This window comes from Vitis vinifera, chromosome 7 (genome assembly GCF_030704535.1).
Source record: "Vitis vinifera cultivar Pinot Noir 40024 chromosome 7, ASM3070453v1".
NCBI classification, from domain to species: domain Eukaryota; kingdom Viridiplantae; phylum Streptophyta; class Magnoliopsida; order Vitales; family Vitaceae; genus Vitis; species Vitis vinifera.
The window spans coordinates 19,920,518-19,937,794 of NC_081811.1; the positions used below are offsets into that span (position 1 = coordinate 19,920,518).

At 31.0% G+C, this 17,277-nt stretch overlaps 1 protein-coding gene across 1 annotated transcript; it reads left to right on the forward strand.

The window, feature by feature from the left end:
* The first annotated feature begins 341 nt into the window (after nucleotides 1-341).
* LOC100265443 (protein PEP-RELATED DEVELOPMENT ARRESTED 1, chloroplastic) lies at nucleotides 342-8,124 on the forward strand. The gene is made up of 9 exons (XM_002263402.5): nucleotides 342-823; nucleotides 3,574-3,729; nucleotides 4,386-4,454; nucleotides 4,562-4,732; nucleotides 6,267-6,410; nucleotides 6,867-7,025; nucleotides 7,146-7,211; nucleotides 7,485-7,544; nucleotides 7,669-8,124. The coding sequence occupies exons 1-9, from the start codon at nucleotides 542-544 to the stop codon at nucleotides 7,714-7,716; spliced, it is 1,155 nt and encodes a 384-aa protein (XP_002263438.2). The 5' UTR covers nucleotides 342-541; the 3' UTR covers nucleotides 7,717-8,124.
* Nucleotides 8,125-17,277: the final 9,153 nt, after the last annotated feature.

Here is a 17,277-nt window from a genome sequence, read left to right on the forward strand (position 1 = left end):
TATAACCCTCCTAAGCACGACGTATTTTTTATTTTTCTCACTCTGCAATCCGTTACCCCTCCTTAATACGACGTCGTTCTGTTTTACCGTTCTCATCCAATCAGGGCTATTTCATTTTAATCCGATGTTTTTTTATAGTGTTCCCATTACCCTTCTTAATACGACGTCGTTTTAATTTTCTCACTGCAATCTATTACTCCTCTTTAATACGACGTCGTTTTCTTTTACCGTTCTTTCTTGGTCATATACCACTCTTTCTTATACGGTGTCGTTTCGAATTCCATTTCTTTCTTTCTACAGCGCTTTGATTGTACGACGTCGTTTCGAGTATTCTTCCTCTCACGATGCCACGCCTTACCTCTGTAACAAAAAGATCGTACCTTTTTCCTATACGACGTCGTCTTCAATTTCCTTTCGGAAAATCTTCACCGCACCTTCCCTAGTACGACGCCGTTTCAACCTCCCTTCTCAAATATTCCTCCTGCTATTTCCTTGTGCTTCTATCATTTTCCTCAGAGCCAACAGCCCTCCCGAAACAGTCATGTTCTCCATGATTCCTACCACCACTTTGCCTATAATTCCCTTCCCAAATTCTCTGTTTTTTTCCACAAGGCCACTTCTCTACTGCCACTGGCACCAACCCATGTGCAAGAAAACTCAGAAGCATAGCTTCATCCCCATGTGTGGCATCTATCAAGTTGGTGGAACTTCACAATCGACCCAACAAGAACAGCGTGGTGATGATGAAAACACTTCCCACTATGAAGCTCTCCTCAAAGGAGGTGAACAAGTCACCTCTGTTCTCCAAGAAATGGTCAACCTTGTATGTCCTCTCTTCTTTTCTCTTCCTTTCTGTTGCTTATTACCGCTACGTTAACTGTAATGTAAGTCGTTTTGCATAACCTTAAGTCTCTGTTTGGCCCATTTTACTTTTGTCACTGGGTTTTCAATTTTTTACTTGTAAATCTTCTATGTACTGTAATGTTTCTATGCATGCTTCTATGGTCCTGTTTGGACCCATTTTTCCTCATTCTTTTCTAGAAAGCAACTTGTTTGTTTTCGAATATGGTGGTGGTTGTGAGAAGAGCCCTTGTCTGCTGAAAGAAGTTTTTTAGCTTTGAAACTAATAAGAATGCAGTGTTTGCTTTCTGAATAAAAATTGGTGCAAGATGTTTCTATATGGGTCTAAAGTGATAATCAATAAGGACCCTTTACTACTATTTCAACGGACCAATCATAAATTCATAATACAAATTCTTTTCTAGGAACTATTAGCAGGCATGGCATGCCTTTTAACTGCTTGTGAAATTGCCCAATTGAACAGTTCATGTTGTGTTGGTAAATTAACATTCTGATTTGGAGCTTTATTACTGATTTTATGTTAGTATATGTTCACTTAGCTAATCTTGAAGTTTCCAAAAGTAAATAGGGAAACCACCGGTAAAACCGAGTGTCTGATAGCGGAAAAGTTCAGTTTTTTATTTGGTGTTCAAAACCACCTATTACCATGTTGAAGATTTTTGCTAAATTTTGTTCTCACGTCTTGATCTTTATGCATATGAAGATGATTAGCTTCTTCTTCTTGGTTTTCTAGTGGTTTGGCATCAATCTTAGCATTGCTAACAAGTGATTTGGTGCTTGTTTTGGTGAAAAAGTTACCCTTCTTGAATATCCTTCTAGTTTTGATACTTTTCCAAGATGGACATGTGTCGTGTCTTGGAAAAGTGTGCCCATAACAGAAAATATTCTCTTTCATTTTGTATTCCATCACGACCTCCCATGTTCTCGCGAATTCAGATGGTTCGTATTCATGACTCGTTTGTTTTCTTGAGCACACGGGTGTGTGTGCTTGAAGCCTATGTCCATTACACTGCCAGGATAAGACATCTAGGAATTTGTTGCATTGGGGTTTCAAAGAGAGCGTAATCGGATCAATTCTTCTCTTAAATGTGTGGATATAATTTTCTATGTCTCTTCTTACCCCTTTTCCGTATCAGTGAAAGGTTCAGTTAGTTGTTTCTTAAATTCTTCAGAATATCCTGTGTGATTCAACAAGGGGAGTCTCTTTGTGCACCTCTTACTTGTATTCTATGTGAAGATGGTAGTAGGGTTGTGGGATGTGGTCTAATATTGGGTTTTAGGTTGAGCCTCTGGGAGATTGCCAACTAACAACTTGCAGGGATAAGGTTAAAGCAGGGCTAGGGTTTTAGGATGAAGATTACGGTTAAGGAAGGGTCAGCTATGTGAAAAGAGTGTTTATAGAAACGTAGCAAATATAACTGGGGAATGAGACAGAGAGAGGAAACTAACCTCACATGGGCTCACCGGAGTTTTACCTAGAAGACAAATCAATTGAATGTCACAATTGCAAGAATGCTAAACTGCAGAGGATTGTTATTCATTGACTTTCTCTTGAAATGCCTCCTTAACTCTGGATTAAGCTTTACTTTATCATAAAAAATTGTCTTCGAATGCAAAATGCTGGCATGTTTTGCTGCCAAAAGTTTGGAGATCATCAACACAGCAAGCGAAGAGATCATCAGCACATCAAATGAAGTGTCATGTTTAGTTTTAGCATAGTCAGAACCCCATATTCTTGTGACCCCCTGTAGTTAAAACATAGCCCAGATGGTTATTTTACTTTTACTCAAGCTGCCACTTTGCAGTAGTGCAATTTCTCAAATGTAACTTCTATATTTGTTTATCTAGTTCAAATCTTGCATTTTTTTCCAGGGTTTTGACTAATAGGCCTAAGTTATGACATAGTTAGTCTTTAAGTCGATCCCACATTATTCTTATATGTGCTGCTCATTTTCCTTTCTTTTTTCTCATATAGGAATTGGACAAATTTTATCAGAAGAAAGGAAATAAGAGCAAAGAAGAATTGAAAATCCTTCAAAGAAAAGGAAAGATTAAGGAATGCAAACCTTCATTCCTAAATACCCAAAGATGAAGGCCCAAGTAAAACCATGCCACACTAGAAATATGCCTTCTTTCCAGAAATGGAGAACCAATCACCCCTTCATGTGTACTTTTGTGAATTAGGTTAGGGTGTATATAGAGAATCACACTTTGTCTATGATTGATTTTGTAGATTGGTTAGTTGTCAAGTAAGGAAAGGCCTTTTTTTTGTCTGCTTACCGCCTAGTTTTTTTTTTTTTTTTTGGGCATTGTTTGTATGCTTCATGTGTACTGCTTTCGCCACTTTTAGGTGTTTCTAATGCATGCGCTTTTATTACCCATCAAAAGAAAAAATTGAAGTGCCTGCAAACTCTTTGGTCAAAGATACCCAAAGAAAGAAGTGGATTCTGTCCTTCAGCTCTCCAATTGTTTGTCCATTTTAAAATAGTTTTAGTGCCCTCTCAATCCAAATTGATTCATAGAGTGGCTAGCAAGCTCAATGCCAAATACTGAGCTCTTTCCAAGTTCATTCTTTTTTGTTTCATTTTTTCGAGAGGAATCTTCACAAGATCATTCAAGAACCTGTTGCTTCTTTTGTTATAAGTTGTTTATACATCGACATGCAATTTGTGTACAAGCCAGTAATCCTTTGATATGTAAGTTTGGGTACAGTTGGAAGATATGAACATGGATGAAGCATCCGAGGAAGTGGCAGTTGAGTTGGCCGCACAAGGAGTCATTGGGAAGAGAGTTGATCAAATGGAGTCGGGGTTTATGATGGCACTAGATTACATGATACAACTTGCTGAAAAGGACCAGGATGATAAGGTATTTATTTCAAGTTTTCATTTTTATTTTGGTGCTTGCATAATTACTCTTTGTTAATTCCCATTTGCTTTATATTCCTTTCATTTTTGTTATCAAAACTTTATACTCCATTTGTGGTGGAAAGAAGGGGAAAAAAACAACAAAAAAGGGAGAAAATGGTTCCAGGTTTCATCATAATTCATTTTTGAAACATTTTAAAAGCATCTAGTGTGACATGTGCTAATACCATAAACTGAAGCTGAGGGGTGTATGCTGTCACCATTTTTTTTACTACCCTGTAGGTTGCTGGGGCTTAGGATCACGTTAAGAAACTTGGTGTATTTCTCCTGATTGAGGCCATATTTAGATGGGAACCTAGTCCTGGACACTACTGATGGCAGCAGTAATGATACCAGTCAAGGCTGTGATGGCTGTATGGATGATTATGGTGGCTTTTCTCTATTGTTACATTTAAAACCACATGTGAATAATTCACATAGTTGCTACAGTAAACCTTCTTTTCCTTTCTTAAAAAAATGCCAAACTTGAAGCCATTTGTTCAATTATCAGGCGTATTTGTCCTCTCTCTTAAGCTTATTGTTACAGGATTTAATTCTTTTGATTGGAAGTTATTGTCGGTTTCAGCAGTGAATGATGTATCATTTTTTTCTTTTCAGCGCAAGTCACTTCTGGAGGTGATCAAGGAGACTGTATTATCTCATCTTACTAAAAAATGTCCCCCACATGTGAGGATGTTTCCTTGGAGTTAAATTCCCTATACTTGTTCTCTTCAAAGATTAGCTGACCATTACCATTTAATAAACACGAAGTTCTTCTGTTCCTCTTTTTCTAGGTTCAAGTGATTGGCCTACTCTGTAGAACTCCCCAGAAAGAAAGCAGACATGAATTGCTACGCCGAGTGGCTGCAGGTGGTGGTGTATTTCAAAGTGAAAATGGCACCAAAGTTCAACTTCCAGGGGCAAATCTAAATGATATAGCGAACCAAGCTGATGATTTACTAGAGGTAATTACTGTAAAAACATTGGATTCCTCGTTTTTTTATTTCCTTGAACATAGATGAAGTATCTGGAGTTATACAATATCCTTTAAAGAACATGTAGCTCATCTTGGATAGATGTCCATTTCAGGGTAGATAAAATGTTCAATTTTTGTATTTCTGGACTTAAGTTCCTGCTTTTTAAAATTACTTTCCATGTAAATTTGTGGTCTAAAAAGGGTGAAGGGTGAAACCGTGTCTTTGATAGATGTCTTCTGCATATATGAATATCTTCCTACAAGCAACAGGTGCATGTAGGCTATTTTTAATATTATAGTGTTATTTACAGAGTTCATTTCATTAGTTTATGAATAATTTGCAGGTATTGTTGAACACATGTTTTTTGATTCTGATACCCAGTAGGAGCATAGATCTTCGTATCATTTTTTTTCTTATTTCAGTTTATTGGTGCTGTTTTTAACTTGTTGAATAGGTTGCATACCTTTTTTTTTCTCTTTGCCCCTTTTTCCTTCTTTCAAGAGTGCAGTGGGGTTTATCTGGTTATAAAATAGGCTACTCATAGATTTTTTGTTAGATGGTTTGGAGCAATCCTTTCTGGTTGAGAAAAATCAGTCATTTGACCTTGCTGGATTTTGTCGATGTTTTGGGGTTAATCCAACAGGTTTTATGTTTTTTCATCCTTTTCTTTGACATTGTTGTTGTGTCCCCTCTTTGTGTTAGGTGTACTTATAATAAATTTATTTGCTTATTCAAAAATTCTTTTCCTTTTTGAACGTATATGAAGTAATGTGTCTGTCTTCATGCACACATGTGACTGTCATCAAATCAACAAGGCCTTAAATCCAACTGCTTGGGCACCATCCACTCTATTTAAAGCCATATCCTCCTTACAAAAGGATTCATTTCTCATCCTTGTATTGCCACTCACCATTCTAACATCATTCGGACATGCTCACTTCTGATCCTCTCATCATTTGACTTGTTTTATAACTGACCATCATGCTCTACTTAATGCATGGTTGATCTTATAACTGTCTTGTATAATGATAGGGTATTGTATGATAATTTGATATTCCAAATGCACTTCCCCATCATGTCCATCTTTCTCTAATTCAAAAATATTTAGAAACTGAAGCCTGCCTTAGATACTTTCAGAAAATTACAGGAAAATAAATATCTAAGCCCTCTTAGATTAGGTAATCCAGAAGCTAGGGTCTTCCATCTTTAGTGATCCTTATGGATGCTGACATCATCAACCCCAATTCTGTTTTATCTTCTGATATATTTTCCAGCATTTTTAGCTCTGATGCCATATTATTTTGAGTTATGTAGGGGTAGAAGAAGAAAGGATAGAAATGGAAGGAGAAAGAGAATGAGTGTGATTTGTTCTTCCCTCCTGTTTATCATTTATTTTAGTTGGAGCTTATAATAATAGAACTACAAAGTGCCCCTTTTGGTGAAATATACAGATATCCCCCAAACAAAGCAATTTTTATGTATTTTTAATCATCCTATATACTACATCAATTTTTTTTTGCAGACAATGGAAACTCGCCCAGTTGTTCCTGATCGAAAGCTACTTGCAAGACTGGTTTTGATCAGAGAGGAAGCCCGGAATATGATGGGAGGTGGAATACTAGATGAAAGGAATGACCGTGGTTTGAATACCCTCCCCGAATCAGAGGTTTGTATTCTTAATTTAGGGTATCTTGAATCTAATTATAGGACGGCCAGATGATTCTCATTGGCCTAACTTTGTTTTTAGTGAAATATATTAATGAAAAGACTTACCAGCAACCATTTGAAGAAATTTAGGACTAATTGTTTTTTTTCTTTTAAGAATTAACTTTTGTTCTTGTTTCTGTTATTGATTATGAGTTAATTTCACTGAAACCCCCCTAAGATTTGGGCTAAATACACCTAGCCATCGTAATTTGATATTTCGTCAAATACCTTCTCTACACTTCTCGTGTGTTATTTTCACTCACCTTCCCTTCAACACAAAATAAGGGAGGTATTTAACAAAATTTCAAATCAATGGTGCCTAAGTATATCTAGCTCAAACCTCAAGGGAGGTGAGTGAAATTTACCCTATTGATTATGGTGGTCGTGGCCTAACCACCAAGTCTTGTCACTGCAGGTGAACTTCTTGACCAAGCTGGTTGCCTTGAAACCTGGGGAAACTGTTCAGGAAATGATTAAAAACGTAATGCAAGGAAAAGATGAAGGTGCAGACAACAGCGAAGGTGACAAAGGAGATTCTAGTAGTGGAAAGTTTTCTGGTGGGATTGCAGGCAGAGTGAGTTTTACTACACTTGATATATAGATCCTTTCATGGGTGGGAAAGAGGATTTTGGTCGGTTTGATCAATAAATTAATTAAAGCATTCTGGAATATTGATTTTTCTCATGATTTGCAGTCAAGTGTAACAGGACGAAAACCTCTTCCTGTGCGCCCTGGCATGTTTCTTGAGACTGTCTCCAAGGTACACTCATTTCCATTTGCTATTAATTCAAAGAGTGGTTACTGAATGGTTTCAAGTCCAGTTGACTTGAGGTTGTGCCAAGAATGGATTGGTATATTGCAGAAAATTGAAACATAATTCACATTTTTGAGCTTATACAGAATTGTTTTGCACAGTATCAAGCACATGGGGGCCAGAGTCCTGGTCGTCACCCAGTTCTTCATGTCGCATAGCATGCAACCAGCAATGACGAATGGATCAATATTAATACAACTTTTCCTTTGTATTTTGCAGGTGTTAGGTGGTATATATGGTGGAAATATCTCTGGCATCACAGCGCAACACCTCGAATGGGTAAGCTCCCATTTTGCTTGTAGCTCGTTTGCACAATTCACATTGCATGTTTTTGGATATTTCCAAATTACCATAATGAAATTCTGTGTATCATTCCTAATCAAATTCCCTTATCTTGCATCAGGTTCATCAGAAGACACTTCAAATTCTTCAGGAAATAGCATTTTCGTAGCTGGCACCATATGACCATTACGTTGTAAACTCAGTTTTGCGTGTCACCTTGACTGTTAAAATGCATAGAACATTGAGAGATCAAGACAGTACTTTTTATGTGAAAATACTGTTTATAATTCCACACTAAGGGAGTTCTCGCATCAAACCTACTGGGCCACTATCTCACCAATTGGGAAACTGCAACCATCACCAAATCCTCCCTTAATCTTCCACCCAGGTTGGTCTGCTCATATTTGTCATATTGTATATACATACATTCTGCAAGTTTTGATTACTTCCTTGTAGGAGCTTACCGGGTTGTAAAGCAAGCCGCCAATGGCGGTTTTGTGGACTATACAGCATTCTTTGGATTTGGGACTTAGCTCAAATTCTGGTAAATGGTGAAAGCAATCCCTTTTTCTTTTTATCGTCTTCTCTCTGTTCCCTATCTACTTGTATTTTGTGGAGGAGAATGGGTTGGCACATCACTGTAGAGGAGAATTTGACTAGTCTAGAGGGTGAAACAACAATGAGACATGAAAGAAATGAGAGAAATGAAAGAAGGGTTGGCTTGTTTTTTTCTTTTTGTTATCTGAAAAGAGGAGGCCCAGCTCCAACATATCACCTTGTCAACCACTATGTGAAGCTAAAGCCATGATGATATTCCCTTCTTCTCTTTTGCTCTTGCCTATTGCCTTTAAACTTTTAGCCTTTTCTCCACACTGGATAAAGGCTATAGATTTGAATCTGCATATATCCACTAGTTTTCTTCTAGTCTTTTTTTTTTTTTTTTTCTTTTCCTTCTTACTTCTCTTTCCTTGTATCCTTTTTGGTCTCCATTTTGATGATAGAAAGTCCTACTGAAAAGATGAAATAAGTATGGAAATGACTTGAAACCAAAATGAGAAAATCATTTTTCTTAGTATTTTTTTCTTTCCTTAGTACTTTACAGGGAATCAAATGTAGCCAATAAGAATTTAAATTATTCTCTTCTACATGAAATCATTATTCACCCTCGTTCTCATACCATTTTCATTGCTATTATGGTTAAATGCAAATATTAAAAAGTAATTCCAAACAAGTAGAGAAACTCTTTGACTCGTTCAAATTTACTTAACATAAGAATCAAATAAACATAAGCACGAATGATGATTTAATGTTGGGAAAACTTTGAAATCAAAGGCAATGATGGAGGATTGAAGATCCAATTAAGAGGCATGTGGGGAAAGGGAGAAGAGAGATGATTCATTGGGATTGTGAAGAGGGCCAAGCTAATGATATCAATGTTGGAAGATATAGATGCAAACGCAGCAAAGAATGCCTACATATTCCTCAATTATTAGGCCCAAGTCGCCCCCCCATGCCCTTCCCCCTTTGTGTAAAGCATTTATACAACTCCCACCGACTTGGATTTGGTTCCCACCCTCCCTTCTTTATTATATGTCCAACTCCACATCTTGCCCACGTGACATTTTTCCTTCTTTTTTTTTTTCAATTTTCTAACATACATCATTTTTATTTTTACTTTTGTTTTTTAACTAAAAGTAATTTGGGAGTAATTATGTGTATTGAAACTTTTTTTTTTTTAGGGCATAAGCCCAATAAAGAAGCAAAATCAGGGTCGGTTGGTGGGCTTGTGTATGCCACTGTAGCCCTGAACCAGACAATATCAAGTGGAGAGTTGGGTCATGATAAAATGGTATCAAAGTCTAATCTCTGACCGAAAGTGTGTCAACGACTAATCTTTACCCGGAAGTGTGCCAACAAGGATGTTGGGCTCCAAGGACCAAGGGAGATGAACTATAGTGTTCCACATCACCTGAGTGAACGAGAAAGAGTTATAAATGGTGGGTTTTCACAACACGTTATCGAGATCTTTTCTTGAGGACGTAGGCCCAATAAAAAAAGCAAAACTAATGATAGTTGTTGAACCATATGTGTCCATCACAACCTTGAACTCAACAATATTTGATGGCGAGTGGAACCATGACACTAACTTTCATTAGAAATATTTTTAAAGAGAATTATCTTATGTCAAGACATACTTTCTATTTTTTGTTTTTAAAACCATAATTTTATATAAAAGTATAACATCTTGCATAAAGCAATATAGATTTATTTTATCTATTTAAAAATTATTTTTCATATTTTAAAATTTGAGGTAGTATAATTTTTTTGATACCTTAAGTTTATAAAATCATTAATTTTTTAATGTAAGCTTTTGAAAATTTCCTATATCTTATACAAAAGTTATTATTATTTTCTAATTTTAAGATTAAAAACAAAATAGGAAGTATATCCAAATAGTCACTTACATTTCCTAGTTTATATTTTTAAAAATTATAAGAAATATAGGCTTCTCTTGGATCCTTAAAAACTACCTTTAAATTTTTTTAATATATCGATTTTTTTAAATAGTTTTTAAAAGTCATTATCTTTATATAGTAAGTCCATAAGAGTTCTTGTATTTTATATATGAGTTGCAATCATTTTCTATTTTTAAATAATAAAAAAAAAACAAGAAATGTATTCAAAACAATAAATTAGTGTTTAAATACAAACAAGAAATGTGTCATATAATGAATTCAAAGAATCACCTATATATTGATCATTTGGGTATTATTTCAATTAATGCTCTTTTTAAAAAATGACTTTAAAAGTTTATTAAATTCTTAATTTTTATTAATTAAAAAACACCTTTTAAGTATTAGGAATTACTTTTAATCCTCTCAAAATCATTCCCAAAATAAGTTCTAAATAAGTTAAGCTAAAAATAAAATTAAAATCATAATTTTAAATAAAAGGATTAGCATTTGCTTTTAACAATGTACTATAAGTCAATAACATAATGAATCCCTCAAGAATTTTCAAACTATTTAAAAATAATAATAAAATATACCCAAGAAAATAAAAATTATTGAAGAAGGCTAATATCATACTTAAAAAAAATAAAAAATAAAAATCATTTTTTGACCATCATCATGAAATAATAATTTTATTTTTTAAGTAAAGAGGAGCGAAACCTAGGAGAAGAAATGTTAATGATATTGATATCTTTTGCAGGTAGGAGTCAGTCTAACTCATTCCAAACTTGCTTCCTTACCATTCCTTTTATCATTACCCACATCTTTGCCTTTGCCTTTGCCTTTCCCTTTTGGGTTTGCTTTACTTTTAGTTAAAATGTCATCTTCACAAAGTTTCTCCAAACTCCCTACAACTATATCATTGCCATAAATTTGGAACTTGGGGTTTTGAGTATCTGAATTGATTCAGGCCTAACCCATGATTTGATGCAAAATCATGTTCTACTTGGCCATTACAATGAGATTCCACTATATTTGTTTTGACTCATCACTACCCAATATATATAAAAGAATTTTCTATAAAAATATTTTTTTTTATAATTAATCTTGGTATTTGTATTTGAGATTGAGAGTTATGGTTAGGCCAATTCTTTCAAGAAACTTCTTGGGTAGATCAGAAGTGAACTTTATTTAGGTAAGTAGGTTGCCTGATTTGAAATAAACTTTCTAAAACTTTATATGAGTTTGATCCATTAGTCCTCTATTACTTTAAATTTGTGACCAACCACCACTTGCTATCTAAGATAGTGATATGCTTCTTTTGACTTTAGTGTTTTAGTTAAAAGAAAGTTATTAAAAAATTTCTTTATTTAACATAACCTTTCTCTTGTACTTTAATTAGAAGTTGATATTGGAGCAAAAAAGCAAAAAATCATGATTCCAAATGTATAGAAAATGTTGGGTAATTTTCTCAAAAAAATTGTAAGATGTTTTTTATACAAAATTTGTTTTGAAAATCTAAAATGTTATTAATTTAATTTTTGTGTTTCTAAATATTTATTAAAAAGGATTTTTATATGTAGTATTTTTTTAAAATTATTTTTATATTTTTAATTATTTTTTAAATAACATCAAAAACTAATAAAAATGGTTTAAAACGATAAAAATATGTTCTTAAAAAATACCATATTTTTATAACAAGCTCTCAATAAATTGCTTTCTTTTAAAAAATTAGGGTCTACTTGACAACTTTTTTAAAAATATTTTTCTGTTATCAAGAACCTAAAACCTGCAAAACTCGTTTGCTAACAAAAAACTGTTTTATGTTTTTTATTCTTAAGAATAGAAAATATGATGTTTTTTAGAAAAATAATTTTTAGTTGTTTTTTTATAATTTTTTTCACTTGTTTTCTAATGATTGTTTTAAAAAATAATTATACAAATATTTAGAATAATTAAAAATAAAATACTATAAATAAAAATTATTTTTAAAACATATTTAAAAATATTAAAAACATTTTAAGTTTTCAAATAGACTTTTTTCTATAAAAATTCAGATAGCAGCTTTCAAAAACTGTTCTAAAAAACTATTTTAAAAAACAACTACCAAACAGACCCTTATTTTTCCAATTTGAAAAAATAGTTTTCTATTTTTAAAAATAATTTTCACACAAAATGGTAGTTTTAGCATTACAAAATTCCACTAAACATAAAATAATTTTTCATATGCATTACAATAAATTCACATCAAAACAATTTTATCCCATTTTTCATGTCATGCAAACAATAATCGTCTTATAACAATTCAAAGATCGAATTAATTATTTTATTAAACTTAAACATGCTTATAAATGTTACAAAATTAATTCAAACATCATCTTAAATATTCAAAAACAAAATTATAATAAATGATTTAGTTTAAATGTGATACTTAGATTGTATGTGAAGGAATTTAACCTTAGTTTGATTGATCATGACATCCAATCTAGCTTTCCCCTAAATATAGGGGTGTGTCTTGTCATTCCAAAATCCAGGGGCATTGGGTCAATTCAACCTTGAATGTGGATAGGTTTCTCAGTCACCCATGTGCCCATCCACCTTTTTTAATTCACTTTTTCAGAGTAGGGTATGGAAGATGGCTAAAACTTCACTATTTTTGTTCCACCACCAAATCATGGGACATGCTAAAATCCCTAATTAATTAAGATTTGATCATTACTTTTATTATTTTATTCTATAATTTTTACATATTATATTAATATAATACTTCTAATATCTATGTAATGATATGGCAATGTCACATCAATTATCATAATATTTCAACATTAGATTAAAAGGTAATAAATAGATGGTGAATTCTAAATTTTAAAATTAATATAAGAAAATGATCACCTTGCTTAGGGCATATTTGGTACTGTTTTTGAGAACGATTTTCTGTTCTCCACGACAAAAAATCAGGAAATCATGTTTAATAATAAAAAACTATTTTTTATTTTCTATACTTAAAGAAAATATAAGATATTTTCAGATAACATATTTTAATTGTTTTCACTTGTTTTTTAATGGTTGTTTTAAGAAATAATTATACAAACATATATAGTGATTAAAAATAAAACACTTGATATAAAAATTATTTTTAAAAAATATCTAAAATTATTTTTTTTAAAATAGGGTAAAAACATTTTAGATTTACAAACAAATTTTTATTTTACAAAACATCATAAAACAATTTTTAAAAACTGTTTTTTAGAATTATTTTCTAAAACAGTTACCAAACAGGTCTTTAATCCTTCATTTGATTTAATTAATTAATTATTATTAATTTACATCAAATTTATTGAAGTTAACCCATTTTTATATTCCAAATGCCAATGTAATTTCAATATTTTTTTTAAAAAAAATGCTTATTTTAAATAATAGTAGTGGCAACACAATTTATGCATGGTCATGTGATAAAAAAACTTGAGAAAATCACAATTATGAAGGAAAAAGAAAACCCAATTAGACCTCAGATACTCTTATGACAAACACAAGGGGAGTTGATGGATACACGACACTCTTAGGGTTCGAACTCGTGATTTTGACTCTAATACCACTTATAGGACCTTAGACGCTATCAATTTTTTTAAAAACAATTGCTGTTAGGAAAAGAGCATACCTACTCTTATAGTGCATTCACTTAAGCGCCCACAATGAATACAAATAGAGTTAATGGACGCGACCAACCCTCCAATCTGCCAATAATAATGTGTAGAGAAAAAAAATTAAATTTTAATTTAATTAAATATATATATATATATATATATAATTTAATTTTTATATAAAAGAAGAAAAATAAGTGAAATAAGTTTGAAGTAGCATATAAAAAATAATTTATTAATTTTAAATATATATTTATTTATTTATTACTTTTTTTTCTACTTTTCTTTTTTGTTGTCCTTCTCTAACATTTTTCCTCAAATTTTATAAAAATCAAACATAATTTAAAAGTTTGTGTAGTCTGATACATCTCATTTTAGGAATTTCCCACCATTCCTATTTAATTAAAAATAAAATATAAACAAAAATAAATTTTATCATTATAAATAAAATATTTTAAAACTTCATACATATCAATGAAAGACTCTTTGTTGGCATCTCTCCATAGTATGTTGAAGAACATCGCTTCAAGTATAGACATAATATTAGATATACCAACTCTTATACATTTTACAAGACACTTTTCTAAGTAAAAATAACTTATGGAACATTCTAATCAACTTTGTGACTCACAAAATGGATCAAAAGTGAAGCATCCAAGATTACATTTCAATTGTAAGCATGGAGTTGTGTTGAAAACACCAACTTTTTGGAAAGCAAGCAACATTTCCTTTTGTGGACCTTCTTATGAACTATGCCTAAATCATTCCTCTTCTTGAAATGACACCAGTGTCCTTTTTATTCTACTCAAAAGGTGATCACAAATTTAGATAGATGCTTTATCAATCACATTGTACTCTATTACCTTTTTTATTGTAAGAAAAATGATGTGCCTTTTGAAAATACTTGTATTAATTGCCTTCTTTTGTTAATAAAAAAGTCTAATGAGGATTTTTTTTTAATGGTATCAAAGAATAATTCTAAGACCTATTGAATTTAGATTTTGGGTCTTTCATGTGTACGACTAAATGTAAATTAGAAAGGTGGTTCTTAGAAAATTTGAGGGAAAATGCAACAAGAAGCCAATATTGTATTCTTATTAAAGGACGTTTACTTAGTTAATACTTCGATCTGGTCTTACCCAAACTTTTATGTTTCTTGTTTGGATGGGTAAGTTTGAGCTTTTATGAATTGAGTCCTCGCCTTTGGGCTCCGAGTACTAGAAAATATAAAAGTAAAAAGAAAGTAAAAAGAGGGAAGATTAAAAAAAAGTTTAAAAATCAATAAATTATTTTAATTTATTATTTTAAATTCATTTTATTTATTTTAACTTGTAATATAAAGATTAAATAATTTTAAAATGCATAAAATTTTAACTAGTTTTAAAAATATTTATTTTCTTTGATATTTTCTGTACAATGACTAAATATGAGAAAATAATTTTCCTCAACATTTTTTTTCTTAGTATTTTCAGTGAACCAAACATAACCTATATAAAAATACAAAAAAATGAGATCTAAATATGAAAAAATAAAATGTATATATAAAGCAATAAAACTATTTTTAAATAGAAAATAATACAACTTTTTTATTGCATGATCCAATCTGATTAGATGATAATTTTTGCTTGGTACCAAAAATTATATTTTTAATATCCTAGGAAATTTTGATATTGAAAAAGTTTCACCCAATCCAAAAAAGTCACATGGTAAAAGAAGTTTCTTTATTTGTAGGTGATTGGTAAACCAACTTAATGACTTAAATCGACTTAATAACTTAATTTAAGTCATTAAGTAAATTAAGTATGTTTGGTAAAATAACTTAATAGTATGATATAAAGTAAAAAAAACAACTTTAAGTAATAAGTCAAAATAATTAACTTATTTTTTAGTCCACCTCCATTTATTCTGGTTACCTTCACGATCTTTTTTATTATTTCACGATCTCTATTGTTATTTGATTTTATTTGCCATAATTATAATTTATGAGGATAAATATATTAATTTGATGATTTAAAATAAATTTTAAATTAATTTTATCAAACAACCTTAATACTTAAAGCAAGAATTAAGTAATAAGTTTTAAGTCAACATAAATCATTAAGTAATAAGTATTAAGTGTTACTAAACATTCCATTTGTGTATCGAGGAATGGTGTAATGTTTTATAATTACTTTTACTTCTTTATACTTTTATTCGATTTATTTTATTTATATAAGAAATTATTTAATATTTGATGAAATTTTCCCCCGACCAAAGTTATTTATACAAAATAATGGCTTTAACTTAAATTTCACCTTATAGCTAAAATCAAAAGTAATAAATTATTTTTAACATAAAGTTTTTGATAATATAAATCTATGTCATGTGATGTGGTATATGTTACAATGGGCTCACATGCACTTGCCAAAATCGAAGTACATGAAAATTCTTAATTTATTTATACCAAATGAGGAAAAGGAAAAAAAGAAAGAAAAGAAAGAAAGAAAAAACCAAACTTCAATAAACTCATTTGATTAACACATGGGGTGTTTTATAATGAAGCCAAACTTGTATAGAGGCATGTGGTCACAAGATTTGTAAAATCAAATTTAAAATAAGGAGAGAGGTCATGAAAATACATTGGAGAGAAGGCTGTCTTGCTACTTTTTTCAATGACTTTTAAAAGAAGGGTGGTGGGTAGTGAGTGATGACATGAATTGGATCCACTTGCAAATTGTATAAAGGAGAAGCCATTGAGGTAAGATCTTGCACACTTTCACAACATTCCTACATGGAGAGAACAAGGTTTTTCCATGCTAATGAGAAGTCATTATTTGTTGCCAATGAAAAATTATCATCTAATCACATTCATATTATTATTTTTTAATCTCGATAATGATATCGGTTTTTTTTTTTTTTTTTTTTTGCATCTAAATTGCATTTTTTAGCAATTAGGTTTAATTTCTTTATATATTGGTTTCGTTTGTTTGTACTTCAATTTATTTTATTTTGTTTTTATTTTTATTGAATGATTCAATTTTAATTGTACACTGATTAAAAGTTTGATATAAAGCTCGTCTATTAAGCAAAATAATTTGTTTAATTTATCAAGAAAATATGAAAGAAAGTAAAATAAAAAAAAATTTAAAACTTATATATTTTCAAATTTTCTATTTTTTAATATGAAAAGCGTAAAATAAATAAATTTGAAAATATATATATGTAAGTAAATTTATGAAATTTAATCTCCCTTTTACTTATTTTTTTCTTCATTCAATTTTTTAGCTTTAATTTGACTTCATGTGCTAACATATACAATAACTAAATATTTAAGAAAAATTTATTGAATTTTTTGGGGGAAATATTTAAGAAAATTTTATTACGTTAAAATCTATTTTTATTTTGTCTTGTACTTTTAATGAATTCTATTAATGATAATACAAATTTAGAAAAATATTTAATTTTTATGATATTTATTTTGGCTATGTTTGGTTCTCAAAAAATGTAAAGGAAAATGCTAGGGAAAGAAAATAGAAAGAAAAAATGGAAGGAAAGAAAAAGAGAGGGACAATAAAAATGGATTTAAAATCAGTAAATTATTTTTATATGCTATTTTAAATTCATTTTACTTATTTTCACTTTCCAATATAAAACTTA

What these genes read in the sequence shown, in the direction of transcription:
- LOC100265443 (XM_002263402.5), top strand. Translation starts at nt 542, where the DNA reads ATGTTCTCCATGATTCCTACCACCACTTTGCCTATAATTCCCTTCCCA. An exon ending in AAAAGGACCAGGATGATAAG is followed by an intron (nt 3,730 to 4,385) that starts GTATTTATTTCA and finishes TTTTCTTTTCAG; the next exon opens with CGCAAGTCACTTCTGGAGGT. An exon ending in AAGCTGATGATTTACTAGAG is followed by an intron (nt 4,733 to 6,266) that starts GTAATTACTGTA and finishes TTTTTTTTGCAG; the next exon opens with ACAATGGAAACTCGCCCAGT.